Source organism: Pseudomassariella vexata (genome assembly GCF_002105095.1).
Source record: "Pseudomassariella vexata strain CBS 129021 chromosome Unknown BCR38scaffold_10, whole genome shotgun sequence".
NCBI lineage: Eukaryota > Fungi > Ascomycota > Sordariomycetes > Amphisphaeriales > Pseudomassariaceae > Pseudomassariella > Pseudomassariella vexata.
The window spans coordinates 1,386,767-1,400,971 of record NW_024467965.1 but is presented as its reverse complement, the minus strand read 5'-3'; the positions used below and the strand labels follow the sequence as shown (position 1 = coordinate 1,400,971).

At 49.5% G+C, this 14,205-nt stretch overlaps 6 protein-coding genes across 6 annotated transcripts; 3 read left to right on the top strand and 3 right to left on the bottom strand.

Annotated features, from left to right (window-relative positions):
- Positions 1-618: 618 nt before the first annotated feature.
- On the top strand, positions 619-1,062 carry BCR38DRAFT_487332 (uncharacterized protein; the record flags this gene model as incomplete). Its single annotated transcript, XM_040864144.1, has 1 exon — positions 619-1,062. One exon carries the CDS (start codon positions 619-621, stop codon positions 1,060-1,062), a length of 444 nt encoding a protein of 147 aa, XP_040713659.1.
- Positions 1,063-1,754: 692 nt separating this feature from the next.
- Positions 1,755-3,233, top strand: BCR38DRAFT_467496 (phosphoesterase family-domain-containing protein). The gene is made up of 3 exons (XM_040862750.1): positions 1,755-2,343; positions 2,399-2,681; positions 2,740-3,233. The coding sequence occupies exons 1-3, from the start codon at positions 2,151-2,153 to the stop codon at positions 3,176-3,178; spliced, it is 915 nt and encodes a 304-aa protein (XP_040713658.1). The 5' UTR covers positions 1,755-2,150; the 3' UTR covers positions 3,179-3,233.
- Positions 3,234-5,151: 1,918 nt separating this feature from the next.
- BCR38DRAFT_495207 (uncharacterized protein) lies at positions 5,152-6,186 on the bottom strand (the record flags this gene model as incomplete). Its single annotated transcript, XM_040864736.1, has 2 exons — positions 5,958-6,186; positions 5,152-5,820 (listed from the first exon to the last, which is right to left on the bottom strand). The coding sequence occupies exons 1-2, from the start codon at positions 6,096-6,098 to the stop codon at positions 5,152-5,154; spliced, it is 810 nt and encodes a 269-aa protein (XP_040713657.1). The 5' UTR covers positions 6,099-6,186.
- A 2,449-nt stretch (positions 6,187-8,635) lies between these two features.
- Positions 8,636-11,022, bottom strand: BCR38DRAFT_373516 (uncharacterized protein). Its single transcript, XM_040857312.1, has 3 exons — positions 11,003-11,022; positions 9,957-10,717; positions 8,636-9,714 (listed from the first exon to the last, which is right to left on the bottom strand). The coding sequence occupies exons 2-3, from the start codon at positions 10,698-10,700 to the stop codon at positions 8,734-8,736; spliced, it is 1,725 nt and encodes a 574-aa protein (XP_040713656.1). The 5' UTR covers positions 10,701-10,717; positions 11,003-11,022; the 3' UTR covers positions 8,636-8,733.
- Positions 11,023-11,178: 156 nt separating this feature from the next.
- On the top strand, positions 11,179-11,986 carry BCR38DRAFT_440586 (p-hydroxylaminobenzoate lyase). Its single transcript, XM_040860718.1, has 2 exons — positions 11,179-11,417; positions 11,476-11,986. The coding sequence occupies exons 1-2, from the start codon at positions 11,302-11,304 to the stop codon at positions 11,936-11,938; spliced, it is 579 nt and encodes a 192-aa protein (XP_040713655.1). The 5' UTR covers positions 11,179-11,301; the 3' UTR covers positions 11,939-11,986.
- Positions 11,981-14,205, bottom strand: BCR38DRAFT_440581 (uncharacterized protein). The gene is made up of 2 exons (XM_040860717.1): positions 13,644-14,205; positions 11,981-13,522 (listed from the first exon to the last, which is right to left on the bottom strand). The coding sequence occupies exons 1-2, from the start codon at positions 14,157-14,159 to the stop codon at positions 12,035-12,037; spliced, it is 2,004 nt and encodes a 667-aa protein (XP_040713654.1). The 5' UTR covers positions 14,160-14,205; the 3' UTR covers positions 11,981-12,034.

Below are 14,205 nucleotides of genomic sequence, written 5' to 3'. Positions count from 1 at the left end.
ATCATTGAACAGCCCAACAAGTCGGACTATTCGCCATTAAGCTATCAGTATTACCTCTGCAGGAGCACCAAAGGTCATGAACGGTGTATGTCTCGATTACTTGTCAAAGCCCTATGTGGACTGTGAAGGTATCAAAACCAAGGTGACATGCACCAAGTTCCATGATCTGTAAGGTTTGGATGCAAGGCCCCTTTTAAGGGTCGGACGCATATTAATGATTGACTGGTCAATAGATCTATAATTTAACTGGAGTAAATGCCTCACTGAAGCGTCTGCTGCAAAAACTAGAAGCAGAGTCCGAGGTCTCAGGTTTTACATTCGTGAAGACCACTTGCCTTATCATGATGTACATATAATCGACGACGGGGCGCTTTAATAAGTTCTGCTTTGTATTTGTGCTAGGTGGTGCATTCATTTTATGATCATACCATGCCTGTTGTCAGCGGAGCAACTTCTCATCAAGTCATCAGAGATCACTTCCAAGCCTGGGTTCCAGACACTCGAGGCAAGGCGTCGTCCAGGTTCCACCGCCGAGATTGACGATTCAGATCGGGCAAACACAACCGACATATCTAGACACAAGTACTGCATCTCTGTTAACGACTTTGTCTGGAGTTCATGGACTACCCTGGCGTGAATTCGCTGGTGGCGAAGCTGCTCTGCCGGAAACGGGAACCACTATATGCTCCAGAGGAGGGACATGCTACAGTGACATCTCCGTTCCACTGTGCAGCCACCGAGAACGGCGAGGAATATGTGGGCTGGAGGCACATGCCTGTGGACGACTACATGAACAAACACCATGTTCTGGGGAAGTGCGATTGGGCTGAGCAGTACATGAGACCACCGTATATTAATGGATCCGAGGACAGTGCACTCATGCTCCATTGGAGACGTGGTGCTCTGGACCAAGAGCACGAATCACGTTTGGCCTGGATATGCCTGTTTGTTATTGTTGATTCATTGACTGGGGTGAAGGTGGGCAAGGATGAGCAAAGGGCGAGCAGGGCAGAAGATTCGTCTATCACGGACGGCATGCGTTTATGTGGGGGTCCAACATAGAGGACCGTCAGAAAACATGGTGGATTGGAGAAGTGGTTAAGAGCAGGGAGAATATCAGGAAGGCGTTGAAGCAAATGGGATGCAAGGCGGCTTGACTGTGTGTACTGATTTGTTTCTCAAAATTATCGCTTTACCCATTTAGGCCTAGAAGTTGCCAATTAACTTATCCTAATGCGGAATAGTAGCCATCATCATCAGTATTAGACATATCCAGTTCACAACATTAACTCAAGTAAGTTTGTTAGATAAAGCGACATAAGAACACTCCAACCAGGCCTGTGACGAATATATCGTATCGTGGTTGATTGTAGGTTCTACTCAAGCTCCAACGAGATAGGAAACCCAGAAGCATAGTGATAATTACGTCTTCAGATATAGTGATTCAATGGAAAGCGCACAGAAAAGAATTAGGAAGACACAAGTGATTGATGCATTATGTGGTACGTTGGATTACGCTGGATGAAGTTGGGAAAGTGAAGAAAGATTTAGGTGAAGTTGAAAAGTGCGCCCGTTGAAGACGCGTGGGGGATCAGGGATTGGCGCAGTCTGGGATCTTCCCTCCCCTGAAAGAAGGCGCATCCACAATCCAAATCGCTGGAGCCTCCACGTGTCGCCCCGGCAGATTAGTCAAGTTCCCTGTCAACACCCTGCAATTTGGCGCGATTCGAGTTCTCCCAATCACCATCGAGCGTCAACGTCGCATGAATGGTTGTTAATTACAGCGCGCTGGCTCGTCAGCATGACTGGGTCACGTCGACCCGCATGTTTATCGTGCATGCATCGCCTTTCGTTGCATGCCATCCGCTTCCCAGACTACTTCTGACAATTCACCCCAGTCCAAGATGGATCCCAGAGGGTTCGGCCCCGGCCTCAACCTCGGAGTCAGCATTGCTATGTATACGCGATATTGCAAGGGTCCATCATCAGAAAGAGTCCACAGGAAACCATTCTAGGGACAAAGATAAAAGAATCTCGGCTTGGCCAGCTGCGACTGATTCTCACGATGTCTTCGTCCTTGTGGTCTCGCGGTGTCACTCGGCTTCACTCATTAAACAAATCCCTGTTCTCAAGGACGACCCATCGCGACCATGGGCTCCAGTCAATCCACCACCAACAGTCCTGGCCCGACCATGTACACGGCCACGGCGTCGGCGTCCATCGCGGCGGCGCAAGCCACGGCCTTGACATTGAGTCCTACGAGCAACGTCAAGGGAAAAACTTTCGACCGTTTTGTCCAAATTTATCTTGAGAATCAGGACTTTGACATTGCGGCCGGCGATCGTAAGTCGTCCACCTCCCGCGTCTTCATAGCGATTGTACACTGATAAGGGGCTAGCGAACCTTGCATACCTCGCAACTCTTGGCATCACGCTCAACAACTATTATGCCGTCACGCATCCATCTCAGCCCAACTACGTCGCTGCCGTCGGAGCCAGCACGCATGGCGTTTTCCTCGATACCGCCACCCGTATCGGCTCTGACACTGAAACGATCGTTGACCTTCTCGAAGCGGCGAACGTGAGCTGGAGTGTATACATGGAAGACATGCCCTACTCTGGCTTCGAAGGAGACTACGTGAACCAGGAAAACGGTGCGAATGACTATGTTCGCAAACACAAGTATGCGTGCTATGTCCGTATTTCAGGTCCGAACTAAGCTAACCTAACTGCTGTTCAGTCCCATGATGAGCTACGATTCCGTCACCGAAGATCTGAATCGCCTTGCCAAGTCAAAGAACTTCACTATGTTCTACAAAGACCTCGCCGCAAACACGCTCCCTCAGTGGATGTTTATCACACCGAACATGACGAACGACGGGCACGACTCCTCCGTGACGGTTGCTGGAACCTGGGCGCGTACTTTTCTGGAACCTCTGCTGGACAACCCAAACTTCAACACCGACCGGACGCTAGTCGTCTTGACATTTGACGAGTGCGAGAATTACTTTGCCGAGAACCGTGTCTTTACCGTGTTGCTCGGTGGTGTCGTAGAGGGGAAGGAGGGCACAACGAACTCGACAAAGTTTAACCACTACAGTCTGTCTAAGACGGCAGAAGACAATTGGAATCTGGGTAATCTTGGCGAGAACGATGTGGATGCGACACCTTTGGTCTAGCTAGGGTGCCTCTCTTGTAATGATAATGTCGAAGTAAACATTTATTATACTCCTTGGAAGAAAATAATATCCGAAGGCCATTGCCTAATGTGTGATGTCAGCAACGCAAGCTTTATGATTTCCATGGCCAGCGGAATGTTTTCCAACAGTGGGGAAGGTTTACCCGATTATTCCCACAGTGCAAAACCGAACTCAAATAGTTAGGTAAAGCCTTACGTTCGTTCATTCGCTTTCGACTCCAAGGGCGATTTATTTGCCATGATTGCGCAACTTTGGCGGTATCATGTGCGGCAGTATATTTGAGTTGTCCCTTGCCATGGTTCTCCTATCCGACAACCTCCCATAGAGTTGCAGACCTGTCCATGTGATTAATAACATAGATGATCTGACTCGACGCGTCGCGCATTTGCCGTGCGTGAGATCATATCAAAGTCAGAACTCGTCACTCTGCACCACTTGCTCAAACTCAGTCTTGTTATAATGGCAGGTTACCGTTGATGAGAAGTGATCTTGACGATTAAACTTACAGCAGTTGACGTTAATGATGGCGGGATGATGGTCGTAGTGATGATACTTTGTAGTCGAAGTCTTTACCAGGCCTTAGTTGATCGGGTGGTTCTTAAGTATCAGGGCGAGGGGCTTTCTGGATGGTAAATGCGTGTGTGAGCGTGTTAGACAAAAGCCCGGCCGCGGGGCGTGCCGCACTGTTAGGCTATATGGGATAGAGACCACTGGTAGTATTAGTGTCACTTGCCCGTAAGCTGGGATATGTATATAGCCATGCATTTTTAATTCTTAGATTTCGTTTACTTTAATTATGAGTCTACAGATACAATGATACTATTTTCAGGACATGTATACTCTATGTAATGGGTCAATCGATATTGTAGAACATGCACACATCCTTCATCCGGTTATATCTTACCAGCACCAGAGGTAACGAAATGGTGATGGTTTCTGAAGATAAGTGGAAAGTATCCCAGCTAGTCTATGGAAATCTACACTTTTACAGGAATACCACAACCCCTTTCTCCCCGGGTGTATCGAGCTGACGACGCACACCTGTGGCTGATCTGGACAAGAAAAGACCAACAAAAATACTCAATAGAAAACACAGAACACCCCACCGTAATTAAATACACCTAGTGAATACACAGCAATGTACCCGGTGGGTTTTGCAAAAGAATGCAAATATACAGGTGAAAGGAAACCGAAGTCGCACCGGTCCTGTTGCGGACAGAATTATGCGCTGATGATCGTGTAAACAACTAGAGACCAAGGCGGATCAGCTCGATGCTACAAGTCTTCTGGCTTTACCTCGTCAGCATGAATTGGGATGAAAGGGTTCATTGAAAGTCAAAGTACATGTTCTGTATAGACGGCCAGAGCCGCATCTGTGGCGATGGTTTCATTTACAAGTTTGCCATGCCTCCCCGCCAGCTCATTGTGTCTCTTGCCTCTTCTCCAAAACCCCCACTTCTCATGCCCCTGGAGTCAAATCCTCTGGTTTAACTGGAATATGCCATTATATCTGCGCTTTTTTGTTTCAGAAGAGGTGTTTGGCTTTTGTAGCATGAAACAACTCGGGCGGCGTTATTGGTCATTCTTTGGCTCTCGATAGCACTCGCATTGTAGTCCAATCAGGCGCCAGACGATGTCGTTTCTCGATGCCGAAGTCTTTGACAACTCTTTTGTTCGCCGGCAGACCTCCGTAGTGACAGTCGAACTGTCCCCTATAGTGATCAACCTTGGAACAGTAAGGTGTAATACCTCCAGACACGAGGCGGGAAGTATAAGTGGGCAAGCTCCTTTCCAAAAGTTCCAGCTCGATGTGCTTTTGGAATACGGAATATCGGATTCCTCGCTGAATTCTGTGAAGTCAAGCTGCATAAAGCTGCCAAATGACCGTTGCTCTTCTAGGAGAGGTCGAGATGCCTTCCTAACATATGACCGGAACGTGGTCTGTTTGGACTTTAGGAACAAGGTGAAGGGCCAGAAACCCATTGAAGCCATGGTATTGATAAAAAACGACGCCGAGTTTTGTCCAGATACGGTAGATCTCGATATTGTTCCGCTTCACGGCCCATCCTTCCATTGTACCCTTCTTCGCCGTCTTCGGAGTGGCGTTCAGATTGGTCTAGAACGTCGTACTCGATGTGTAGAAACATCGTCTCGTATGATTGATAGATATAATCGAAGACGCATTTGATACCATATTTGCCCCAGTATATCTTCTGAACGGCATTGCGACGTCGTTTCTCGCGATAGAGCCCTAAATGGGTGACATAATCCCGTGCAAAGCGCAGTTGTTCTTGGTCAGAGAAAACGGGGTTACCGGGTCGGTAATGAAATGCCTTGGATAGAAACTCGTAGAGCAGGAAAGTCTTGCTCAGTGGGGCGTAGTCGTGGGGGAAGAGAGAATCGAGTGAGATGGTAGGTATCTTCCCAGAACATCGGTGATGCGATTCGTGAGACCATTCTGGCAAATGCCAGAGACAACCCGCCCCAGGGCAAGCACATGCTGCCTTGTACATGTAATCACACCAAAGAGATCCAACTGATTGCGAAGACTGTTGACGCGGAGAAGTTCCTGCATGGATGGGCATTCGATTGTACCAGACAGATATTCCACCAGAAAGTTCCTAGTTTGTGAATATTTTGCTTCAACAGCAAGGCCCTTCGTGCTAGGAAAGCGAACGATTCCAAGCGCAATTTTCCATGCTTAAAATCCAACAGACGGAGGGTTTGCTTCTACATGATGGGATACAACTGAGCGCACGTTTCCCTTATCTTGCATCGTGTACCATATCTCAGGACTGGCCTGGACTAGGCGAACGAGGTCTTTCAGTGAGCTGACTTCCTTGAGTATTTTGCACTGGATCTCTACTGAAAGCAGCCCGAAGAGACATTCGGACGCCATGTCAATCAAACTTGTAAACTCCCAAACAAATAATAACCGGTTTGTCTACAACCCCAGAAGCACGCTTGCGCGCTAGTAGAGTGGTAGGTCGTATTAAAGAGCTTCAGAGCCTATAATTTAGAAATGAAGATTTCCAACTGGGGGATACACCATTTTATTGCACGACTGAGAAAGTTCTTGGGGACTAACCAACTCGTCATTTGCTTTCCACACCTGCATTTAGTAGCTTTCAGATATCGGTTATGGAGTTCGACCGGGCCTTGAAAGCGTCTCTGCAAGCCCTAAGCATCGGGGCAAGTGGATGGTACAGGGTAGCTCCGGCGGCCGCGGAAGCCACCGGCCAATGGTGCACCGACCGCGTTTCGATTGTTTCGTCGGTCTTGCGGGGACAATTTTAAAGCTGTTGCACCCAATTTCATTCAGGTCTCACAAATGACATGGCATTGCTGAGGATTTCCGGCCCATGCGAGTCATCGTAATGCTGTTTTCTAGACACAACCTCAACATAGAATTCAACAGTTACCTGGATTCGCAACTCGCATTTGTCTCTCACATGACTAAACCCGCCATCTAGCCTCACGTGGGTAGTGCCACGGCCTAATCATAGCAGCGTTGATTATCCAGTGTCAACTCATGCAGCCCGATCTTACATTGCAATCGACCAAACCCACGGTAAGGTATAACCCAACCTGCATTAAACAAAACCACAAATGTGCACGGACGGACAGCGGAGCAAGCGTGGCTATAATCCCCAAAAAGGAAAAGAGCACGAAACTTGTGGATATAGTGTGATGTGGGCAATACGAACAAGAGAGCTATATTGGCGATGATAATGGGACTAAGTCTCATAAATCTGAAGCTAAGGAGGGGCTATCCATGGCCTAAGCGCCGCAGCCAGTACACAGCCGGTGTGCTTGGGGCACGCGACATGTGATCTTGCATCAGACCTATGGATTCCAGACTTAGCTCGCATGGTTTCAATACGTTCATCCACGAGAATGCAGCCGTATGTGGCTTTAGAAGTCCCCCAGAACTGGCCAGCTCTCTAGGTAGTCGTATCTTGGGTTCGGTAAGAAACAACAACTGACGTTCAGCTCCAATCGGCATATCTGATTTGCTGTCCTGCAAGAGATGGGCATTTTGTACGCTAAGCCATGAATACAGTCAGTGCCATAGCTGCCACATAATTCGCGATGGTGTGTGAGTTAACTGTAACATTTATTCTATATTTTCAGCTAGGAGAGCATATGATGCCGCTTACCACGATATTGTTTATGCGTGGGAACGCGGGGACACTTTGTCAACCCTGCTGGCTCGTGTAAGTTGGGTGCGCGCGAGGAGGGTGGAGTCGTCGACTAGGGATTGAAGGTTTATAAGGTTGAAAATCTGAGGGTCGTGGATGGGGGTGTATTGCCCATGCTGCCGGCTAGTCATATCATGACTTCTCTGATATCATCCGCGGATTGGCTTAAGAGGTCGGCCTTGCGTGGTTACCATTGGATTAACTGTTCTTGCTTGCGCTCTGCTGTTATTATATTGTTAGAATCAGGAACGAAGTCCGTGTCTTGGACCTTTCCGTCACTATGAAACCGCCGCGTCACGAAGAATTGCTTTGCTGTGAATAGTTCACCTCAATAGAAAGCACGGTACAAACAACGACGGCCACATGAATGCTTATGTCTTCGTACTGATCTCAATCCTACATAACTCTGCAAAAGAACTGAATTCTAGAAGCATCATGCGTCTTCTTATATCTTGTCACTCCCGCACAATCACCCTCTATTCTCTATGAAATCCGACATTTAGCTTCACAGATGTGATGCGAGTACCCTAGACTAAATACAGCCCTGTTTGCGTTCTGATTGAGGTGATTGGGTTTTTAGAGGAACATCCACAGGGCACTCAGTAAACTGCGCTCTAGGATTGTGGTGCCGAGATTCCTCCCCGAGGACCTTTCCAACCCTTCAGGTTCACACTCTTCCCTATAGCCCGTGATCTTGGTTTTGGTCGCTAAGACGGTGTCCCTATCCTGCAACCAAAGTAGCAAAATGCATGATCAGGGAGTACAGTTCGTGGAGGTCCATCATCCGGATCATTTGCAGAGACGTTCAGCTCGATGACATAAAAATACAGAAAGAAGGGCGCAATTTACAGGAAGATTTCGACATGCTTCGCCGATTATATGGCTTCTCTACAATGAGAACGAGGTTCCGCACGTGTTGGACAAAGACAATCCGGATCCTAGAACCAGGACAGGGGAGGTTTCAAAGGCCGGAGGGTTGATCCGAACGGTGCCCCACTGTACGTGAACCGCCTTCTGATAAACTTGTCAACATGTGAGGAGAAGAAAGAACGTGAGATCTTCCCGATTCATGTATTTGATTTAATATCTGGGTTGGATTCGATCTCCATCAAATTTCTCGAAGTATGCTCTGATGCTGGCGGCTCCTTCCGCAAAGTGATCGTTATGGTCATCGACTAAAAGGTTAACTATCGCAAGAATTGATAATGTATATTCTATTCATTCTATGTTTCTCGTGAGGAACTGCTTTGTAAATATGGACGCGGTAAAGATCTTCCAAACGCCCGCAGTTTTCTGTAGAAATAATCACAGTGCCGGATGTATCCCATCGGATTAGGACGACACACTTTGATTTGGACCTGCTCCATCATTTTTTCGAGTTACCAATGCCAACCACTCCTGCACCAAGCCCTTGTAATCAGCAAGTGAGTATGGAGAAAATACGTCCTTCCACCAAGACCCCTTCCGTTTGGCTCTCATCCCCAGATCGCCCAGCACCATGTCCACATACGGCAAGCTATCAAATACCAGATCTGGAAATCGGTTGCCTGTACCTCCCGCTTCCTTTGGACGTCGAAGTTTCTCGTACTCTGAATGTAGAGCCGTATCAAACGCCAAACTATTCTGATCTTCAACGTCAAGAGACAGTTTATCCTGGAAAAAGGCCACGATCCATAGAGCCTGCACTTGGGCCAGCATCACAGCGTGTATTGACAGGTGAGCGCCGATGAAGGCCACGTTGCGTTTCTGAAAGAGCCTTGGCGACGTCGGTACCATGAATCTGCATAAGCGCAAGGATTGAGCCTCGTTTGGCCCCATGGAGGCGTCCTTTCCAGATGGCGTTCCTGGTGGTAGTTTTCGTATGGGCGCAGACTTTAGGACAGGACAGCGCTGTAGGACTTCACTTCGCACATCTTTGGCGACTTCAGAGTCCAAGTTTCCACCGAATATTTCCGAAGCTGCCCATTCAGGCGAGAACTTGATGGCTGGAATAAACTTCCAACCTGTGCAACAGACTAGTGCGTCCACTTCGATACTCGTTCCATCGGACAGCTGGACCAGAGTTTCAGTCAAAGACAGTACTTCGGCCACATGAGGAGTTATCTGCCCGTCTCTGACAAGTTGAAACCAGTCTGTCTCGTAGTTGTGTATACTCAGTGAGTTACCCATCCAGAAAGTCGAGGTCCAGGGCTTCATCATCCTGACTTGGCTATCCACTTCATCATATCCGTTGGTGCGGCAGATGTATTGGTCCAGAAAGCCCCAGAATAACAAGCAGATTTTGCGGCCGAGTGAATTTTGGTGAAGAAGCCACTGCGTGCAGTTTTGTTAGCCATTTTATACTGAGAGATCCCAATATCCAAGTTTGCGAGTGGTTTGATTGTTGAGACAGCCTGACACTTGCTAAGGCAACATAATTCCAGTAGCAAGTATGCACTGGAGAGGCCTCAAAGAAACTGGAAATGAATTGAAATTCCAACCGATGGAATTTGTCGTTTGGTTATTGTTCTACAGCCTCTCCAGTATAATAACCTTGAAGTCCAGAAACTACTCACGCGCGCTGTTTTCCCAGCTGATCCAAATGGATTTGGATCAACCCACGTAAACAACCTTGTCAAGGATAGACGAGAAAGAGATGTTTCAAGCCCCAACACACGTATGGGTCGCCATACATGACTCGGTCCGCCACCCGATGGGCGCATGATTATGTGGACCTTTGCTCCGAAGCGGGCTGCGGCGTAGCATACGTCCCAAGCTGACTTGTTGCCACCGATCACAACGACCTTTTGTGAAGAGGAAATTTGATCTATGCGGTTCTTAAATTGTTTGGAATGGAAGATGTGCCCCTTAAATATCTCCTGGCCTGAAAACACTGGCATGTACGGCTCGGAGGTCAAACCAGTAGCAAGCACTAGCTTCGACGCGACGAGCCGTCCTAATGTCTCACGGCGATCAGGACCGTTGGTCGAAAATTCAATGATCCATGAGCCGTCTTCCTGTAAGTTTGCAGCTTCGACCCTTGTCCGAAGTTGCATTCGAGGGGTCAACCCATAATGCTCGGCAAAGTCCGAAAGGTATCGATGGACGACGGTCCCTGGAATATGCTGATGTGGCTTCAGACAGTATCTTTGCAAGTCCATGGGATAGTCACTAAACTCGTACGAACCAACGATATTGTTGGTCTTGAGGTCCGGATATAGCCTTTCAGTAGCCCAGGTTCCCCCTATAGAACTCGCATAGTCCACAATCAAAATATTGGAGTCTTCGATGGGGCTCGCTTCGAGATATGCCTTGGCCATCGCAAGTCCATGCCAGCCTGAATGGTATGATCAGTTGGTTTCTTGAATTTGGGTTATCGTAGAGAACCTCCACTCGATCGGCTCCAACAAATCTAGCAGCAAAGGATGACACTCGCTACAGCATCGTACAATACACCTACCTGCACCGACGATTAAGAGATCGACGCGATCCATTCCTGACGCCAGTTGTCTTGTTATAGAATCCTGCGATATCCCGGACATTCATGGAGTAGGCAAGTGAACACAATGAACGGAAACCCCACGATTGTGGTCGTGAACCGCAGGTGGTGTCTGGGAATTACCTTTTCAGCTCCGCTGATTCTGGGCAACTGACTTCATTCAACACCTTTTAGTTGGGCATGAGGGACATGTCTGTGACACACCTCGGTTACTCGGTCCCGACAGACAGAAACCTTCAACCATGCCAAAGCGGATAAGCAATGCGGGGTTACTTACGCCTATCCGCATGCCAAGTTGCGTCACGTCCAGACGACATTCACAGAAAATTTGCATCTTGACTGACCTGGAAAGTAGGCAATCTGGCATGTCAAAATACAGATGAAATAGTTTGGACCCCTGAAACTGACCCCTAAGTACGGAAATGGACAAAAGCCCCGCCACACCCGGCGAGGCCGCCGTGCTCGATCTAAGCAAATACCCCGCGGCGGATAAATTCGTAGCAAGATGCTGCGAATTCTTTGAGGAGGTCGAAGATTTGTATGTACGACATCTTCATTGGCACATCTGGGGTTCATAGTAAACTGACAGACACAAGGACACCAGGCAAGGACCTCGAGACTCGTCTAAACAAAGATTACGGCCCAGGCAACCCATACTACGAAGACTTCTGCCGCTATATCAAACAAGGCCTCGATGAAGGCTGGGTCGCCGAAACCGAACTGAAGGGCCGCATGTACCGTCGGGGTAAGATCGCGCTGCCAAGCCCACGGACGCGCTTCTTCAGTATCACGACAGTGTTCATGAATAGCCAGGAGGAGTTCGCGGGGCAATATCACCAGCATCCCTATGGCGAGATCAACTGTGTGGTGCAGATTGACAAGACGGCCGAGTTGGAGGGCATGAATGGCTGGCAGGGCGCTGGATGGACGTCTCCGGGGCCGGGTACCCACCATTACCCCAGAGTTAGGGGAGGCGCGTTGGTGGCGCTGTTTTTCTTGCCTGCTGGGAGGATATCGTATAAGGCTACCCCTGGTCTGCCACAGCCTGCATCTGTATAGATGCATGCTATTCTCACTCTTTGAAAATAAAGATTAATAATTACGCACTTTAATTAGGTTGCTGTTGTGATACTAGAGCAGTCGAGCGGTTTACACCTAGGCATCAGCCAGAATTGCCTCAGTTGCCTTCTCAGCCAATAAATAAACCGGCAATGCAATGAAGAACCCCGGCACAACGGGAAATGCACTCGCATCTACGACCCTTAACCCCCTGGTGCCCCTCACCCTAAATGCAGCATCCAAAACTGCCCCCTCGTCGTTGTCGCCCCCAATTGGCGCTGTGCAACAAGCATGGTGTCCAAAGCTCTGCGTGGCGACATAATCCTCGACCTCCTCTTGAGAACTCACATTGTCCCGTCCAGGCGTCTCCTCTGTGAAGGATCCATCAAGTGGGATCAGCTTATCCATGGCATCCCTCGCAAACTTGATTCCTTCACACGACGCTTGCAAGTCCTGCTTCGAAGATAAGCTATCCCCGAATGTGTTAAACGCAATGACAGGCACATCTCTAGGATCAGCAGATGCCAACTTGACAGTGCCAGCTCGGTTCTTGGTGCTCGCTTTCAGACTAACCCACACCCAGTGTTTGAAATCAGCTAGCGCCACATCAGCCCAGCCCGGGTAGAAACCAGGGAAGTTGGCGGGTCCACCGTACACGAACAGATCAGGATCCGGCCCATCAGCAGCAGAGGACTTGAGAGCAACTCCCACCGCCAGGCCATTGGTCGCGTATGGACCTTTAGTTGTCTGGTCTATCCCGTTCTGCCAGCGCTCCAAACACGGGTCAGGGACCTCGGGGTAGCCTTTCATGAACGTGCATCCGTTTAAGAGTGAGAAGTCGAAGGTGGCTTTGCTGATGACGCTGACTTCGATGTGGTCTCTTAGGTTGGCGCCGACTCCGGGCATATCGACAAGGACGGGAATATCAAACCGAGATAATTCGTCGGCTGGGCCGATGCCGGACAGCTTGAGGAGTTGGGGGGTATTGAAGGCGCCGGCTGCGATGATAACTTCCTTGGATGCGTTCACGGTTCCTTCCCCGGATATAGTAGCGCTTTGCCAGCGAGGGTCGGCACGATAAAGACTGCGGCCTTCGAGAAACTCGACTCCGGTTGCCCTCGGAGTGGTGTCGCTTGTAGTGTCGAAAAGGACTTTGGTGACAAGCGTGTCGAGTTTTATGTCGAGCTGGTACAGTCGTTCGCCGTTCTCGTCGACCGCATTCGCCACTTCCAAGATGCGATCCCGCGCTCCACCTCGAGCTGAATTCTTCATAGCCAGTGGGATTTGATATGGTCCAGTGGTTATTGTCGGACCGGGCGCGTTGACATCCTTGGCTAGCAATTCGACCAGTCCCGCAACAGTCCCAACCAGCGTTCCCGTAATACCCATTCCCAGGGCCGAAGCAGCTGAGAGAATAATGCTCACGACTTTGAGATCCTGAACTGCAGTCACAAGGGACGTGAGAGCTGTATACAACCAGCCGGTAAACCCATGCCCGATGATGCTGTTAGGCAGGTAGTCGCACTTCTCAATGCCGGCAAACAGCCTCTGAAAGGTGCTGCCGTTCCAGCTTGAGTCCCCGGTCCAGAGACAGCAGAGGTCAGCAAATAATGTTGCTCAAACATTCCCAAGCAACGGCGAGTGTGAAAAAGCCATCCTTTTCGAATCTCATAGCCAACAAAGGGGCGGGTCCAAAGATACTCACCTTCTCAGCAACTACATCCCAATCACTGTCAAAAGCCCTAATCGTAACTAACGCGTTATGCCTCGAACACCCCCCGAGCGTCCCAGCCCTAGGGTACAGCGTCCCCAACGGCTCCGCCCCTTCCGGCGGGTGCAAGCCCGTATACACGCTCCCATTAGTCAACCGGTAGCTCGTCTTAGCAGCCCGAGCCTGCGTCGCCTGATCCGAGCTCCGCGTCACGAAGTAATCCCACTCCGTGTCGGGGAACTCGGTCGCCCAGGGAAAGAGCACAGGGATCTGTTCGACGAGCGCATCGCCTGAGTCGCCTCCTGCGTCGATCAAAAGGACTTTGTGCCCGGCTTCGGCGAGGTTGGCCGCTAAGGGGCCACCGCCCGGGCCAGAGCCGATGATGATATACTCGTAGTCGGGGGTGAGGGGGGATTGACGGGGGAGTATAGGGTTGTGCGAACGGGGTGGATTCGGGCTGGGGGAGGCGCCGATCAGAGGGAGGAGGGTGAGGATGGATGCGAAATGCATCTTGGTATAAGTTTTTCAACTTGGAGCGCAAGGAGTTGAACTTTGG